The sequence below is a fragment of the Phocoena phocoena genome, chromosome 1 (assembly GCF_963924675.1).
Source record: "Phocoena phocoena chromosome 1, mPhoPho1.1, whole genome shotgun sequence".
NCBI classification, from domain to species: Eukaryota; Metazoa; Chordata; class Mammalia; order Artiodactyla; family Phocoenidae; genus Phocoena; species Phocoena phocoena.
Window position 1 is genome coordinate 144,846,408 of NC_089219.1, and position 19,084 is coordinate 144,865,491.

Genomic DNA, 19,084 nt, shown 5'->3' on the forward strand with positions numbered 1-19,084 from the left:
TAAAACACAGAGCATATCACTGCCCTGTCCTGGAAGCATATGTAATCTGGGCACCAGGGGCCTGCATCCTGGGTTGGGGGAGGGCAGAAACTCTGTGGTGTTCTTCATCTTTGTCTCTGCTCCTTAATGCCTCAATGTCAATGCTTGACACATTCTGAGTACTCAGTATTTGCACCTTGAAAAAAAGTACTAACAGCCCTATTATGTGATAATTAATTTAAAGAGCTCCTTGGCCACATCAATGATGACAAGAGTTAACCAACCCCTGTTTAGGGCTGGAGAGGCTAGCCTCAAAAAAGACCCTTCACATGGAAGAAATGGCCTTCACTCCAAAAGTCACCCGTCAGAAGACAGGGAAGAGCTGAGTTTTTAAAATGCATGTTTTATTATTCAGCCTTCAGCAGAAATGTCACCTTTCTAAAGCAAGCTGTTATCATGCGCTCACCGTGCCAAACAGGCGCCTCTGAGGAGCAGGATTTTATCTCAACATTTTTCGTGATTTGTGTTTCTCTTTCAAGGAGCTCCATGCCTTAAGGCACCTAAAACACTAACAGCACAAGAAGGTAAGGTTACAGGAGGAGCAGACTCCAACAACATGAAACAGGGATTTTTGCAAAACAGGTCCAGGATCAGCATCAAAGCTCTAGTCTGCAGTCACCCTGCCCAATAATTCATGTCCTCTCAGTGCAGTTCATTGTTTTCCGGTGGGCTCCTTGGTTGAAACCATATTCTCAAAGAAACTCTGTTTTGTGACAGGGCCCCCATTAGCGGGCTCAGCCACATGACAGGCCTAGAAGCAGCCAGCACAACTGCCGGCAACGCTTGCCAAGAAGCCAGATGCTGCCACACATTGGCATCTGGGTCCTGGAATCGCAACCATGCTCTCAGTCTGGCTAGGGATTCTGACCCCAGCTACGGAAGGAGACAAAGGAAGGGAAGAAAGAGACGGAGCAAGGGGAGGGAGGGCAGGCTGTGGAAGAGTCTCTTGGTAATTTCCCTACCATGGGTTTAGAGCTTCCACAACAAAAGACTCGTTGGAAAGCTGCTACCAACGCTGCCACGGGCGGGAGAGGTAGAGACGGGGAGCATTCTAAACCCGGCGAGCTATTTTGGCACCTGGGGAATGGGGGTGGCTGATTCTAAAGGAGACAGCTGCAGCGGGCAGCCACCGCTCTCCCCTCGGCTCCCTCACACCACGACAGCCCACAGAGGAAATAAGCTGCCGGACAGGGCTTCAATCTGCAGCAGAGGGATAGAGAGTGGCAACGTCAGGATGGCTGTCGCTTTCTGCCTTCTGAGTGCCAAGACTGATGAGCGTCACAAAGGCCAAAGAAATGGCCAGGGCGAGATCCAGACTGGCAATCTTCAGGGGATCCTTACTATCAAGAAAGGTGTGATGGGGGGGGGGGGCGTGTTTTGACCACAAGAACAAGGTGCAGGCACAAAGAAGCCCTTTGCCTTGAAGTGGCCTTTGATGCTAAGGTAATACGAGCCTGAGTGAACTTTCAGGTCCTGCTGGAGTCAGGTTAGGTGGAGGTATGACCCAGAGGGGTGAGTTGAATGAGGAAAGTTTAGGGTTTGAAGTGAGAGGTGAGAGAATAAAAAGCAGGCAGCAGTTCTTCTTTCTCAAACTACCAGATTCTATCCAGCACCCCCTTTACCCACATCACGCTTGTCAGGAGCTGCTCAGGGCCTTACACTTGAAACACAGGTTAGAGGAGCAAGCGAATGAGAGAGTGATGACACGGTGGGAAGAGTCCGGCCTCTGCGGCCAGAGGACTGGGGGAAACAGCCCCAGAGGACGCTTACCAGCAGGAGGGTTGCCTCTCTTAGGGGCACAGGGGCTTTTTTCTGTTCACCAGATACTGTATTCCCTAACCAGAATTGCGTGGTACGCCTCTGCTCATAATCAGCGGGGACAAGCAGGTGTTGGGGGAAACTCTGTCTACCAGTAAAAAGAATTGTGCAAAGCATGTCCTATCAATGGCAGCTTAAGAAATAGTGTCATTTTGGGGGATAGGGAGGGTGGGAGGGAGACGCAAGAGGGAGGAGATATGGGGATGTATGTATATGTACAGCTGATTCACTTTGTTATACAGCAGAAACTAACACCACATTGTAAAGCAATTATACTCCAATAAAGATGATAAAATAAAATAAAATATATAACAACAAAAAAAGAGAAGGAAATAGTGTCATTTTTAAGGATAGCACATTACTACTGAGTCTAGGCATAGCAAGAACACAGAGACACGTGAAGCCAGTGCCAACACTGAAACCCCACCTACTGAAAACATGAAATTACCTAAACATCTTGCAGATGCTCATGAGAGGTTAATATATATTTGGTCAAAATATACTTTATTAATCATCTCATCTAATAAACTTGGTACCTTATAAACAAAAGAGCCTTAATTTAAAGTGAAAAATAGGAAAATAGTGGGTCACCCACATTCCCCTCACCACCCGCCCCCTCACACACACACACAAAGCCTTCAGGGAACATTTCATACATTTTACTTTACTCCTGTGAAGCTTGGTGCCCATTTTCAACAGGCAAAACCAAGTCTACCGAGAAAGCATCCCAAGCTAAGTCCCTCAGTTCTAAAGAGAACACTGAGCTGCTCTGTTACCCTTCAGAATGAGATGAGAACATTCTGGCATCTTTCTCAAACTTGGTTTAGATTCTTTACATTCAGATTTTGAACAACGCAGGGACTAAACACTAAATTTCCACTGTGGCTCTGCTTAAGAATGAGCAAACAACCCAGCAGTATACAACAAGTAATCAAAAGAATTATAACGCTTATCCTACTTCTAAATGGATGAGTCATTTGAATCTAGTAACTATGACGGAAGTGGCTGCGTCTCTTTGCGGGGACAGAATCACTCCCCACCATGTATGCCTCCTTTTGCCCCCTCCTCTGATGTTTTCTTTACCCAACTGGCTATTCCCCTTGCCTTTTCCCTTCCTCCTTATTGTCCTCATTATCTATCTTCTCTGGTCATCTGTTCCCATTGAGGCAAAAACTGCTTGGGCCAGCCTTCTGGGAAATATGCTAAGTGTTGGGAAGTGTCTTCAAACTCAAAACACACACCACGGGGAAGGATGTTTATGTTCATACAAAGCAGAGGCAATAAACAGACGTTAAACTAAGGCAGTGGTTCTCAAACTTGATCATGCATCAGAATCAACTGGAAGGGCTTGCTAAATCAAAGAGATTGCTGTGCCAGCCCCCAGAATTCTGATTCAGTAGATTTGGAACAGAGTTCAAGACTACGCTTTTCTAACAAGTTCCCAGGTGATGCTAATGCTGATGGTTTGGGAACCCCTTTTTTTCATTTCCCTAAAACTTTTTTGGGGGGGAGTAATTTCAAACTTAAAGCCACAAGAAAAGTGAAAATCGCTGTATTTCCAGATTGGAATTGTTTTTTTTGAGGACCACTACGCTAAGCTAAAGGTAGGTCAGAGCGGAAAGTAATCACCTGACAGGACACCATCTTAGAGCAAGAGCAGAACACCATCCAAATAGAAAGCAAGACCAACTATTTAAAAGGTGGGAAGAAGTATCACAAAATGATGAAAGAAGGTGAGATGGGACCCAGGGGTTTTAAGCTCAGAATAGTAAACACCATTATCAACCAATGCGGAACAAGTGTAGAAGCTCTCCTGGTTTGTCTCTCTGGTGATTCCTTGGGGGTGATTTTACAAACAACAAATCGGTATCTCCTAGTATAAACTGGCTTCATAAAAAAAGGAAAGAAATTATTTGATAGGGAAACTCTACACCTGAGAGACATGGATGAGAGGACGGTCATGTACCCCTCTTTTGTATTCTATCTCCTGAACTTAGGACTTTATCTCTTGCCTGAATTTCTGCAGTGACTCCTAACTGATCTCTCTGTCTCTTATCACTTTCTCTCCAATATTATTCTCCATTCTAACCCTAAAGTTACCTTTTTAACAGCAGCCTGCAATAATGTCATCTCTCTAAAGTCCCCTACAACTTAGAGAACGAAATCCAAATGTCCACGTGGCATTTAATCTGGCCCCAACCCACCCTTCAAATTCATATGCCTACACACCGGCCCAAACACAACACGCACAGCTTTATGTTTTTCCAGCTCCATGCCTTTGTATACAACTGTTTTTTGTTCCACTGGAAACTTTCCTTCTTCCCAAACAAAATCTGGAAAAAACAAAAGTCCTTATGTTTAAAAATACCATTCAAAGGTCAAAGTTTTGTTCCAATACAGGAAGCCTTCCCGCAGTTCCTCGGATCTCTCCTCTGTATGCTCACCATACTCTATTTGTACCCTGTAACACAACATTCTTCCCTACTTATTATTTATGCTTTATTTCCCCTGAGTTTTATAAGATCCTTGAAGACAGGTACCATGTCTTTTGTTCAGCGACCAGAGAAACCCATAGGAGGCAGGGTGGGTAGATGAAGAGGCGATGAAGAAAGGAAGATGGAAAAGAATGAAAAAAGAGTAGGAGAGCATAGGGAGGGGACGTGTTCAGTTTTATAGTTTTCTTAGGCATTTAGAATGTTTTTGCTGAAGACAGATCCTTCAAATATCTAACACATTTTCTTTCCAGAACAACCCAGACTGAATAGTTGTATAGATTTTTTTGTTTTGCCAACACTACACCTCCTTTTCTTCTTATTTTCTATCTATGTCACAACTGAGTCAATTTCATGTCTGTCTCCCATATGATACGGGCAACATCACACTGCAGTCATTATTTGGGCACTGAAACAGACTCAAATCTCTTTACATTTGTCAAATCCCCTTTGACATTTGCCTCTTTGGGTGGGGCTGGTCAAACTCCTGCCTTGTGGATTAGCTTTAGGAGGAATTTGATCAACATTCCCAGAAGAGTTACCTTTTTGATATGAAAATTTTTTGAGACTTACAAAAGCAGGATGCCAACATCTCTAAGTGTGACTAAAAGCTGGTTCATTTGCCATTCTTCCTTACCCATTCAATAAGAGGTTTTCCTGCCCAAAGAAATGAAAGCAGCTCTTCGTAGACACTCACCAGCTGTCTTCTGCAAGAAAGCAGAGTTAGAACCAACTCTGGATAAGCATGTCACTTAATCCTTTCCAAAAAGTTAGTTCAGCATCTTTTGTCGTGGGATAGGAGGAACAATTTCAGTTTCTGCCTAACTCTTGCTGGGGGAAGATCAAAGAATAGCACTTTAAATCTAGCTCAAAAAAACACGCTCTCTATTGCTCCAGATACCTGGGCCTACATGCCTGACGAGTACCTTGCTTCACTTTCCTAGAGTAACACTCAAGTCACTTTCTCTCTTACACCTCCACACATTTTCTCTGCTGCTGTTTCTCCTTGAGATAGATCCCTGGATCAAGGGAAGAAGTCATGTGATAGGGACAAAAAATGCAATGCTATGCCATCTGACTACATATCACCACTATTGTAAATCTTCCTAAAAAAGGAAACTTGTTCTCCGGTTTCCTATTTACTGTCCTTGAGAGATTAAGTGATGCCAAGTCACAAAAACCTGTAGTACTTTGCTTCCCATTTCCCTACAGCTACTATGTTTACAACTTTACTTAGAAAGAGCTGAATTCACAGCTTTTGCCATTTAGTAACCCTTCCACATGAGGACTTAATATGAAATCCTTAAAATGAGCTGAGTAGACATCAAATACTCAAAAGTCCAAATTACCTAGACTGGTAGAGGTTAATGTTCTACATTAAATAGGAACAGAAAGTATCAATTTTGTACTCTGATTATGCCTGCCCAAGAACTGAGTCAAATAAACACATAAAATATGATAGATGAGGGCAATGGGGGTAGGAAAACCACCACGGTTGTTGAGAAAGGTCTAAGAAGTGAATAAATGTAGGTGTGTCCTACCCTCCTTTCACCTCTGTGTACTTCTAACTGGACTTTCAACTCTCCTTTTCCAGCGTAGAGCTGACTGAGAAATAGCCTTTTAATATTTCTATCTATTTTTAATTTTTATAGCCACATAACCACTAAGGGCTATGCTACTGCGTGGGTAAATGGCAGTAACCCAAGTATCTGGGATTACTAAAAAAACATTATAAGAAAACAGTTAAGTATCAATTTAAGATTTTCATTAACCTTCTGTTTTTACAATGTTGGTTTATCAAATTAGTTCACTCTGAAAAAGAGAAAGGCCGCCGTATACTTGGGAAGCTTAGAACTCAACTACCTTTTCATTCTATAGGTGAGGGAACAGGTCTAGAATATTGTTATTTGATTAAAGTTAAAAGAAAAGGTTAGCTAGTTACAGAGACAAGACCAGATACTACTCTAAGACTTTCTATTATATTCCACAATCCTCGAAGAAGGAACTTGAAATATGAGGCTTCATTCATTACCCAGAGCATTTAGAAATACCAAAGGCTAAATCAACTACTCTAAGAAGAAAGATGATGCTTCTTATGCCTTGGCCTTTGCTATAAAGTAATCCCTAAATGAGTCCAATAAAGATGCTAGGAAGGGCCCCCTGAGAGGCAAAGAACCTTTCAGAGCTATAGTCAGATTTCTCTCTAGCGTCATAAATTATGAACAAGTGAATTCAACTAAGGCATATAGGGCCCTAACATCCTGGTCACAGGATGAATATTATTTATAGATTTTAATTTCTTCATTAAATGCACTATATAAAAGCCAAACTCAATCTTGGTTCACAGTGACTCTGACATAGGATAGGGTAGGAAAAGCCTGAGGGTCAAAACACAACAGGAAATACAGCTGTTTAAAAAGGTTTAAAAGGCAGGTTTAAATATATTAACAAGAGGTCAGTTATTACAACAAGTAAGTTGAAAAGATATACGTTCCAAAAAAGTATTAACTCATATCATAGTTAAAACAAACTGCTAGAATCACGGCATTCTTTTTTACTCTTAGGAAGCTCATCTTACCCTTCTATGAAACGGAAATGGTAGATTTTCATGCCTTGTCTGAAGATAGGTGGCATTACACCAAGTTATTGGCAACCCACTGGTAAAGCTCTCCTGTAAAGAACATAGTAACATAACAGTCAAGGACACCGGTACTTTCATATAAAAGTATAAAATCAAAAGAGAGCAAGGACTCAAACAGATGTTTGAACATCAGTGCTCTTAAGGATACTGTTTATGACAGCCAAAAGGTAGAAATGCCCAAATGTCCATTGACAGATGAATGGCTAAACAAAATGTGATATACACATACAATGGAATATTATTCAGCCTTAAAAAGGAATGAAATTCTGATATAGGCTACAGTATGGCTGAACCTTGAAAACCTTATACCAAGTAAAATAAGCCAGACATAAAAGAACAGATATTATATGATTCCACTTCTGTGAGAGACCAAGAAGAGTCAAATTCATACAGAAAGTAGAAGAGTGGTTACTAGGGGCTGTGGGGAGGAAGAATGGGAGGTTATTGTTTAATGGGTAAAGAGTTTCAGTCTGGGATGATTACAAAGTTCTGAAATGCATAGTGGTAATAGTTGGGAAAAAATGTGAACATACTTAATGCCACTGAATTGTATACTTAAAAGTGGTTAAAATGGTAAATTTTATGTTATGTAAATTTTACTACAATAAAAAAAATCAGATGAGAAAAAAATAAAAACAAGTGTAAAAAATCAAATGAGAAATACTAAGTGGTAAGTTCTTCTCTGATTTTGATATTTCTAATATACATCATCAAGTAAAAATAGACTAGGGGCTTCCCTGGTGGCGTAGTGGTTGAGAGTCCACCTGCCAACGCAGAAGACATGGGTTCGAGCCCTGGTCCAGGAAGATCCCACATGCCGTGGAGCAACTGGGCCCATGTGCCACAACTACTGAGACTGTGCTCTCAACTAGAGAAAGCCCACTTGCAGCAATGAAAACTGCCCAGTGCAGCCAAAAATTAATTAATTATTGTAAAAAAGGAAAAGCTTTTTTTAAAAAAAAAAAAAAGTAAAAACAGACTTGGGTCCATCACCCCAAAGCTACTTATCCTAATATACTAATATAATAATATACTAATACCTAATATACTAATACTAATATAATTCATGTCTACCATGATTATGAATGATATATTTACATTAAGCACAATTCCAAACACAGAGAGAGAGAGAGAGAGAGAGAGAGAAACTGAAGCAGTGGAATTCTGTCAACACACTAACACAGCAACCATCTGTTAACACTGTCCTTTGAATCCAAGGGACCCAAATCATGTGGTAGGGCTGGGAGCTTCACCTTAGCCGTGAAGTCCTACTTTCATGTCATAGGGCACTTCTGGAAGGAAGCTCTGTAATGGCCAGTTCTAACTACTTACAGATTTCCTACTAGTCCTACACAGGAAGTCATTCTTGTGTCTCACCTGCATAAGTTCCTGTTATGAGGCCAGGGGGCTGGTGAGTTGAAATCCAGTTCCAGGGAGTGATGTCATCTTGACTGAGCTATGATCCTGCTGACCTGCTCCCCATCCCAGTGTTGTTGCAGCACTTCAGCTGGGTTTCAGGTTATAAGGGGACCAAAAAGGAAAATGGGGGAGTAGGATAATAGAAAAAGCAAAAATGCTTGCACATTTCCTTTGTGTCACTAAAGCATTTTCTGCTTCCATTTAATTTGATGGGCAGACCTGGCCAATGGCAGCTGGAAGCTGTACAGATGCTCTTGGAGTAGGGATAGGCTCTCACACAGATCTCAAAAATACAAAGAATTAAAACATACAGAAAACTTTCATTATGTTGTGGCTCCTAACTTGAAAATGGTGACTTATTCTTTCTTCTTTGGATAAAGTTTAAAGAACAGACATTAACTTAAAATTTTGTAAATTGTTGTAAACAATGCATGACTACAGGAGCTATCTTAGCAACAGAAGGAAATAACGAATACAAATGTTTGGAGATGTATAAATACTCATGTTCTTTCTACACGACGTCAAGTAGATTTGGAGGTCAAATCTGGAAATCCTGTCAATACATTATAAAACAGGATTGCCATTCAATCCCATTTAGATGAGATCCTTTGGTTCTTAGGATACTAAGCCATAACACTAAAATGAAGTCAAGCATAATAAGAAGCAGAAATTGTTAACATTCCAAAATGAAAGGAAGAGAGGCCTTTGGAAATAAAAGAAAAAAAATCTTAAGCAATTAAATGAAAGAGAGATTTAAATTTTTACTACATTTATTTCACATGATTCTTTAGTTCTTATTAAGTTGATACAATTTGGGGAAATAAATACTCCCTTCCCTTTTTTGTTGCATATGTATTAATAGGGGTAGGAAGAACAGAACATGAGAGAATAGACAAAGGGTGTAGAAAGTGAAAAAATAAAGATGAAGAGAGAGAACGAAAGAGAGAGTGTTCATATGAACCCTTCTGTTAGCAGTACCAACCAACAAAGTACACAGTTGACAACATGAAGTGTTTTCTTCTCACGTGGACTTCCGAAAGAATGACTATGGGACCATATTCGACATACATTAATTATATAGCATTGTGGTTCAGTTTTCCTATCAGACATGACGTGTATTTTCTTTTTTTCTCACTTTTTAAGCTCCACAGATGACATTATTCATGAAGCACTTTTAGTATATTATTCAGCAAATATTAATTTGATCATATTAAACCAATCCTGGTTAGCAGAAAGCACTGTCAGCTGCCATGTAAAGGTCCTCCTTTCAAGTAACACTTCATTCTACACTTGGAGCTTCATATCAGAGGAAGGTCTTGAAGGGCATTCCTCTTTTAGTTGGGTTTACAACTCACCTGCAACACTAAGTGCAGATAAAATAAAGATCACACCTCAGTTAAAGGTTTGTACATAACAGCCCCTTGCAAATGTAGCCAATATCTTGTCCAGACAGAAACTGTAAAGGAATTGTTCTCTCTCAGGCTTTTTCTTTCTCCATTTCCTCTAAAGATCTTCATCCCAATGCTTGGTGCCCCATAACTGAGTGTAAGGCAGAGCTACCTCTGTGCTGGAGATGCCTGTCACAGAGAAGATCAGAACGTATGCAGAGAACCCTGCATTATGTTCATCTCATTAGTTCTGCCCAATCCACAGGGGTAAAAAATGGATGAGATTTGATATCTTCAACACCAGCAACTCCTGCACCAAGACGCTCCACAGGGTTGAACTGTAAGAGCTAAAAAAGAAGGATTTAGTGAATAGTGGGAATCCAACTAAAGAATCAAAGGAAAAGAAAAATATATGAAAGGAAAGAACTTCTAAATTCAACCCCAGTAACAAATGGACTTAACTGACTATATTTCCTTGAAAGGGAATTATGTCTATGATACCACTCTAGCTGTGGGGTGGTGGGGAACATATCTGAGTTTATGACTTTTCAACTGATTTGAAATATGACCTTGAGTAACTCACTTTGTTTCTCATCCTCATATAGTACAATAGGATAGTTACACCTATCAATTTCCTACTCCAAAAGTACAATTATGACATTAATTAGATATTTCACCAAATTCTGAGAGATCCAGTTACTCCTTTCATGATGAGAAAGTTTGGGAGGCGCAATAAGTCTTTCAACCCCTAGTGAATTATATATGCACCAGGTCTAAACTTTACCTAAGGTCTGAATAAGCCAATTCATATTCCAGAATTGCTTTCTTTGAAATAGCTGACTCACATGGGACAATTTGATACAATGAGTGAATAGTGTTTCGACTTCTTCACTAATAGGAATCAGGTATAAAATAAGTTAATAAATGTTACACGCAATAGGACTGTTAAGTGTGGGAAAATAAAAGTAGTCATATACAATTATAGACAACCCTGGGCATACTGAAAGAATGTGTTAAGACATTCATGTATCCCCCAATTTTTGTTTTAACAGCTTTACTGAGGGATAATTTATATAGCATAAAATGTATCTGCTGTAAGTATACAACTTAATGATTCTTAGTAAATTTAAAGAATTGTGCAACTTTCACCACAATCCAGTTTTAGAACACTTTGATCATCCTAAAAAGTTTCCTCATCCTGTTTGCAGTTAATCTGCATTTCCATCTCCAGCCCTAGGAAACCACTGATTTGTTTTCTATCTCTATAAACTTGCCCTTTCTGGATATTTCGTATAAATGAAATCATAAAAATATGTTGTCTTTTGCAGCTGCCTTCTTTCACTTAGCATAATGTTTTTGAGATTCATCCGTGTTGTAGCACGTATCAACAGTCTGTTCCTTTTTACTTCTGAACAGCATTCCACTATTTGGATATAACACATCTTGTTAATATATTCACCAGTTAATGGACATATGGACTTTCCAGGTTGCGGCTATAATTAATAGTATATATGACTTCCTGCAGACACATATTTTCATTTCTCTTAAGGACATTCCTAGGAGTGGGACTGGTGGGTCTTTTGTTAAGTTTATGTTTAGCTTTTTAAGAAACTACCAAACTTTTCTAAAGTACCTGTACCATTTTACGTTCCCGCCAGCAACATATGAGAATTCCAGTTTCTCTACACCCTCATCGATAATTGATACTGTCTTTTTTATTACAGCCCTTCTAGTGGGTATTAGAGGTATCTTATTATGGTTTTAATTTATATTCCCTAATGACTAGTGATGGTGAGCATCTTTTCATATACTTCTCAGCCATTTATAAAGCCTCCTTGGTGAATCTTTGCCCATTTTTATACTGAGCTGTTTGCTTACTGAGTTAAAAGGTTCTTTACACATTCTGAAAACAAATCTTTTATCAGTTGCATGATGTGCATATATTTTGTCCCAGTCTGTGGCTTGTCTTTTCATTCTTTTACTGGTATCTTTTGAAGTGCAAAAGTTTTTAATTTTAATGAAGCCCACTTTATCATTTTTTTTTCTTTTATGGATCATGTTTTGGTGTCATACCTAATAATTCTTTTCCTAACCCAAGGTCATGAAGATTTTCTCCAATATTTTTCCTACGAATTTACAGTTTTAGCTCCCACATATAGGTTTATGAGCTATTTTGAGTTAATTTTTGCATATGATATGAATTAAGGGTCTCAGTTTATTTTGGTTTTAGCATGTAAATATTTGATTTTCCCAGCACCATTTTTTTTTTAACATCCTTATTGGAGTATAATTGCTTTACAATGGTGTGCTAGTTTCTCTTCTATAACAAAGTGAATCAGCCATACATACACGTATGCTCCCATATCTCCTCCCTCCCCAGCACCATTTGTTGAAAAGATTATTTTTTCATCATCGAATTATCTTGGCACCTTTATGGAAAATCCATTGACCATAAATGTAAGAGTTTATTTCTGAACTCTCAATTCCATTCCATTGATCTATATTGCTTACCTTTGCTATAATACCACAGTAATTAAGTAGTTACTGTAGCTTTATACTGACTGGAAATTGGGAGTGTAAGTACTCCTTCTTTGTTCTCTTTCAAAATTGTTTTGGATACTCTAGGTCCCTTGCCTTTTCATATTCTTTTTTTTTGCGGTACACGGGCCTCACACTGTTGTGGCCTCTCCCATTGCGGAGCACAGGCTCCGGACGCGCAGGCCCAGTGGCCATGGCTCACAGGCCCAGCCGCTCCGCGGCATGTGGGATCTTCCAGGACCAGGGCACGAACCCATGTCCCCTGCATCGGCAGGCGGACTCTCAACCACTGCGCCACCAGGGAAGCCTTCATATTCATTTTGAAGTCACTAAAGTTTTCCCAATTTTGCTGATCTTTTCAAAGAACCAACTTGCGATTTAATTTTTCTCTTATTTTTCTCTTCTACCCAATGAAGATTTTCTCTGTCATTGATTTCTGCTTGCTTTCTTTCTTCTGCTTGCTTTGGATTTATTTTGCTTTTTACAGTTTCTTTTTCTAACTTCCTCAGTTACAAGGTGAGATTTTTATTTGAGACAGTTCTTTTCCTATACAGATGTCTAAAGCCATAAATTTTCCCCAAGAACTGATGTAGTTGCATCCTATAAATTTTGATATAACATGTGTTTGTTTTCATTCCATTAAAAACAATTTCTGGCTTCTCTTGGCATTTCTTCTTTGACTCAGGTTATTTAGAAGTGTGTTGTTTAATTTCCATATATCTGGTATGGATTCACCAGATCTCTTTCTGTTGATGATTTCTAATAAAAAGTTGTTATGGTCAGAGTATGCTGTATAATTTCAATCCTTTTAAATACTGAAAGTTGTTTTATGGCATAGCAAATGATCTATCATGGGGAATGTTCCATGTGCATGTGATAAGACTGTATTCTGCAATCATTGTTCTATATACGTCAGAGTTGTTTGATAATGTTGTTCAAGTCTTCTCTATATCCTTGCTGATTTTCTATTAATTATCAAGAATGGGGTATTGAAGCCTCCATTTATTATTACTGTATTATCTATTATTTCAATTCAATCAGACTTTGCTTCATATGTTTTGAAGCTGTTATTAGAGCATATACATTTATAATTATTATATCTTTCTTTGTATTGATCCTCTCATCATTATAAAACATCTTAGTCCCTGGTAATTCTCTTGTCTCCACATCTATTTTGTCTGATATTTAATAAAACCACTTCACCTCTCTTATGGTCACTGTTTGCATGATTTATCTTTTCCCACCCTTTTTCTTTCAACCTATTTGTGTTTTTAATTTAAGCGTGTCTCTTGCACACAGATAGTTGGATCTCTTTCTTATCCAGTTAACAATCTTTGCCTTTTGTTTGGCATGTTTAGACATTCACACTGAATGTAATTATTGACATGGTAGGTTTACGTTTGCTAATTTGCTACTTGTTTTCTACGTCTACTGTCTTTTTTCATTCCCCTTTACTGCCTTCTTCTGTGCCAAATACTTCTTACTGTACTATATCAGTTCCTCTAATAATTTTCCTTTACTATATTTTTTTAGTGGTTGCTGTCAAGATTATAATATGCTTCTTAATTTATCACAATCTACTTCAGATTAATTCCAGTGAAATGCAGAAATTTTGCTCCACTATAGTTCCATTCCTTCTGTCCTCCTTTGTCTTTTACTGTCAAATACTATATGTTACATCCATATAGGTTATAAACCTACGAGCACAGTGTTACAAGTATTGCTTTGTACAACCTTATGTCTTTTGAAAGAAGTTGAGCAGAGAAATGAGAAAAAACATATTTAGTCTTTTCTATTAACTCAGATTTATATTAGTTATATTCTATTATATAGAATATATATTTATAATATAAAATTTAAATATTTATTTTATTTAAATATTATATTTATTTAATATATATTAAATATATGTAATATTTATATATAATATATATTTATATACATTATATAATAAATATATTATTTATATATATTTATATCACTTATATTCTATTAACGCTATTAATTCAGATTTATCATTCCAGAACTTTGGAATGAATCCTATGAATCTGAGTCACTATCTGGTAACTTGCAGCTGAAGGACTTCTTGTATTATTTCTTGTAAGACAACTCTGCTAACAATGAATTCTCTGTCTTTACTTGGAAATTTCTTAATTTCATTTTCATTTTTGAAAGATAATTTTGCTGGATATAGATATCTTGGCTGACAGTTACTTCCTTTCAACATTTTAAATATGTCATTCCACTGTCTTCTGTCTTCCCTTTTTTTTTTACATCTTTATTGGAGTATAATTGCTTTACAATGGTGTGTTAGTTTCTGCTTTATAACAAAGTGAATCAGTTATACATATACAAATGTTCCCATATCTCTTCCCTCTTACGTCTCCCTCCCTCCCACCCTCCGTATCCCACCCATCTAGGTGGTCACAAACCACCGAGCTGATCTCCCTGTGCTATGTGGCTGCTTCCCACTAGCTATCTATTTTACGTTTGGTAGTATATATACATCCATGCCACTCTCTCACTTTGTCACAGCTTATCCTTCCCCCTCCCCATATCCTCAAGTCCATTCTCTAATAGGTCTGTGTCTTTATTCCTCTCTTACCCCTAGGTGCTTCATGAACTTTTTTTTTTCCCTTAGATTCCATATATATGCGTTAGCATACGGTATTTGTTTTTCTCTTTCTGACTTACTTCACTCTGTATGACAGACTCTAGGTCCATCCACCTCACTACAAATAACTCAATTTCGTTTCTTTTTATGGCTGAGTAATATTCCATTGTATATATGTGCCATTCTTTATCCACTCATCTGTTGATGGACACTTAGGTTGCTTCCATGTCCTGTCTATTGTAAATAGAGCTGCAGTGAACATTCTGGTACATGACACTTTTTGAATTATGGATTTCTCAGGGTATATGCCCAGTAGTGGGATTGCTGGGTCATATGGTAATTCTATTTTTAGTTTTTAAGGAACCTCCATACTGTTCTCCACAGTGGCTATATCAATTTACATTCCCACCAACAGTGCAAGTGTTCCCTCTCCTCCACACCCTCTCCAGGATTTACTGTTTGTAGATTTTTTGATGATGGCCATTCTGACTGGTGTGAGATGATATCTCATTGTAGTTTTGATTTGCACTTCTCTAACGATTAATGATGTTGAGCATTCTTTCATGTCTTTGTTGGCAATCTGTATATCTTCTTTGGAGAAATGTCTGTTTAGGTCTTCTGCCCATTTTTGGATTGGGCTGTTTGTTTTTTTGTTATTGAGCTGCTTGTAAATTTTGGAGATTAATCCTTTGTCAGTTGCTTCATGTGCAAATATTTTCTCCCATTCTGAGGGTTGTCTTTTGGTCTTGTTTATGGTTTCCTTTGCTGTGCAAAAGCTTTGAAGTTTCATTAGGTCCCATTTGTTTATTTTTGTTTTTATTTCCATTTCTCTAGGAGGTGGGTCAAAAAGGATCTTGTTGTGATTTATGTCATAGAGTGTTCTGCCTATGTTTTCCTCTAAGAGTTTGACAGTGTCTGGCCTTACATTTAGGTCTTTAATCCATTTTGAGTTTATTCTTGTGTATGGTGTTAGGGACTGTTCTAATTTCATACTTTTCCATGTAGCTGTCCAGTTTTCCCAGCACCACTTACTGAAGAGGCTGTCTTTTCTCCACTGTATATTCTTCCCTCCTTTATCAAAGATAAGGTGACCACATGTGCATGGGTTTACCTCTGGGCTTTCTATCCTGTTCCATTGATCTATATTTCTGTTTTTGTGCCAGTACCATACTGTCTTGATTACTGTAGCTTTGTAGTATAGTCTGAAGGCCAGCAGCCTGATTCCTCCAGCTCCATTTTTCATTCTCAAGATTGCTTTGGCTATTCGGGGTGTTTTGTGTTTCCATACAAATTGTGAAATTTTTTCTTCTAGTTCTGTGAAAAATGGCAGTGGTAGTTTGAAATGGATTGCATTGAATCTGTAGATTGCTTTGGGTAGTAGAGTCATTTTCACAATGTTGATTCTTCCAATCCAAGAACATGGTATATCTCTATATCTCTATTTCTGCAGTGTCAGTTGTTACTTCTCCTTTTTCATTTCTAATTCTATTGATTTGAGTCTTCTCCCTTTTTTTCTTGATGAGTCTGGCTAATGGTTTATCAATTTTGTTTATCTTCTCAATGAACCAGCTTTTAGTTTTATTGATCTTTGCTATCATTTCCTTCAGTTCTTTTTCATTTATTTCTGATCTGATCTTTATGACTTCTTTCTTTCTGCTAACTTTGGGGTTTTTTTGTTCTTCTTTCTCTAACTGCTTTAGGTGCAAGGTTAGGTTGTTTATTTGAGATGTTTCCTGTTTCTTAAGGTAGGATTGTATTGCTATAAACTTCCCTCTTAGAATTGCTTTTGCTGCATCCCATAGGTTTTGGGTCATCGTGTTTTCATTGTCATTTGTTTCTAGGTATTTTTTGATTTCCTCTTTGATTTCTTCAGTGATCTCTTGGTTATTAAGTAGTGTATTGTTTAGCCTCCATGTGTTTGTATTTTTTACAGATCTTTTCCTGTAATTGATATCTAGTCTCATAGCGTTGTGGTCAGAAAAGATACTTGATATGACTTCAATTTTCTTAAATTTACCAAGGCTTGACTTGTGACCCAAGATATCTATCCTGGAGAATGTTCCATGAGCACTTGAGAAAAATGTGTATTCTGTTGTTTTTGGATGGAATGTCCTATAAATATCAGTAAGTCCATCTTGTTTAATGTATCACTTAAAGTTTGTGTTTCCTTATTTTCATTTTGGATGATCTGTCCATTGGTGAAAGTGGGGTGTTAAAGTCCCCTTTTATGATTGTTACTGTCGATTTCCCCTGTTATGGCTGCGAGTATCTGCCTTATGTACTGAGGTGCTCCTATGTTGGGTGCATAAATATTTACAATTGTTATATCTTCTTCTTGGATCGATCCCTTGACCATTATGTAGCGTCCTTCTTTGTCTCTTGTAATAGTCTTTATTTTAAAGTCTATTTTGTCTGAAATGAGAACTGCTACTCCAGCTTTCTTTTGATTTCCATTTGCATGGAATACCTTTTTCTATCCCCTCACTTTCAGTCTGTATGTGTCCCTAGGTCTTAAGTGGGTCTCTTGTAGACAACATATATACAGGTCTTGTTTTTGTATCCATTCAGCCAGTCTGTGTCTTTTGGTGGAAGCATTTAATCCATTTACATTTAAGGTAATTATCGATATGTATGTTCCTATTCCCATTTTCTTAATTGTTTTGGGTTTGTTATTGTAGGTCTTTTCCTTCTCTTTTGTTTCTTGCCTAGAGAAGTTCCTTTAGCATTTGTTGTAAAGCTGGTTTGGTGGTGCTGAACTCTCTCAGCTTTTGCTTGTCTGTAAAGGTTTTAATTTGTCCATCAAATGTGAATGAGATCCTTGCTGGGTAGAGTAATCTTGGTTGTAGGTTTTTCTCCTTCATCACTTTAAACACGTCCTGCCACTCCCTTCTGGCTTGCAGAGTTTCTGCTGAAAGATCAGCTGTTAAGCTTATGGGGATTCCCTTGTGTGTTATTTGTTGTTTTTCCCTTGCTGCATTTAATATGCTTTCTTTGCATTTAATTTTTGATAGTTCGATTAATATGTGTCTTGGCGTGTTTCTCCTTGGATTTATCCTGTATGGGACTCTCTGTGCTTCCTGGACTTGATTAACTATTTCCTTTCCCATATTAGGGTAGTTTTCAACTATAATCTCTTCAAATATTTTCTCAGTCCCTTTCTTTTTCTCTTCTTCTTCTGGGACCCCTATAATTCGAATGTTGGTGCGTTTAATGTTGTCCCAGAGGTCTCTGAGACTGTCCTCAGTTCTTTTCATTCTTTTATCTTTATTCTGCTCTGCAGCAGTTATTTCCACTATTTTATCTTCCAGGTCACTTATCCATTCTTCTGCCTCAGTTATTCTGCTACTGATCCCTTCTAGAGTATTTTTAATTTCATTTATTGTGTTGTTCATCATTGCTTGTTTCCTCGTTAGTTCTTCTATGCCCTTGTTAAATGTGTCTTGCATTTTCTCTATTCTATTTCCAAGATTTTGGGTCATCTTTACTATCATTATTCTGAATTCTTTTTCAGGTAGAATGCCTATTTCCTCTTCATTTGTTAGGTCTGGTGGGTTTTTACCTTGCTCCTTCATCTGCTGTGTGTTTTTCTGTCTTCTCATTTTGCTTATCTTACTGTGTTTGGGGTCTCCTTTTCGCAAGCTGCAGGTTCGTAATTCCCATTGTTTTTGGTGTCTATCCCCAGTGGCTAAGGTTGGTTCAGTGGGTTGTGTAGGCTTCCTGGTGGAGGGGACTAGTGCCTGTGTTCTGGTGGATGAGGCTGGATCTTGTCTTTCTGGTGGGCAGGTCCACGTCTGGTGGTGTGTTTTGGGGTGTCTGTGGCCTTATTATGATTTTATGCAGCCTGTCTGCTAATGGATGGGGCTGTGTTCCTGTCTTGGTAGTTGTTTGGCATAGGGTGTCCAGCACTATAGCTTGCTGGTCGTTGAGTGAAGCTGGGTCTTGGTGTTGAGATGGAGATCTCTGGGAAATTTTCACCGTTTCATATTACGTGGAGCTGGGAGGTCTCTTGTGGACCAGTGTCCTGAAGTTTCCTTTCCCACCTCAGAGGCACAGCACTGACTCCTGGCTGAAGCACCAAGAGCCTTTCATCCACACAGTTCAGGATAAAAGGGAGAAAAAAATGAAAGAAAAGAAA

General features: G+C 38.4%; 1 protein-coding gene across 5 annotated transcripts in view; it reads right to left on the reverse strand.

The window, feature by feature from the left end:
- Window positions 1-9,164: 9,164 nt before the first annotated feature.
- RPS6KC1 (ribosomal protein S6 kinase C1) overlaps window positions 9,165-19,084 on the reverse strand; it is a 220,753-nt gene continuing 210,833 nt past the window's right edge. For 4 of the 5 annotated variants that reach the window (XM_065878173.1, XM_065878185.1, XM_065878179.1 and 1 more), the window contains one exon: window positions 9,165-10,144. In XM_065878173.1, the coding sequence (XP_065734245.1) occupies window positions 10,034-10,144 (111 nt within the window). In that variant the 3' untranslated portion in view covers window positions 9,165-10,033. The remainder of the gene's footprint in view (window positions 10,145-19,084) is intronic. The other variant, XM_065878191.1, reaches the window with a different exon arrangement.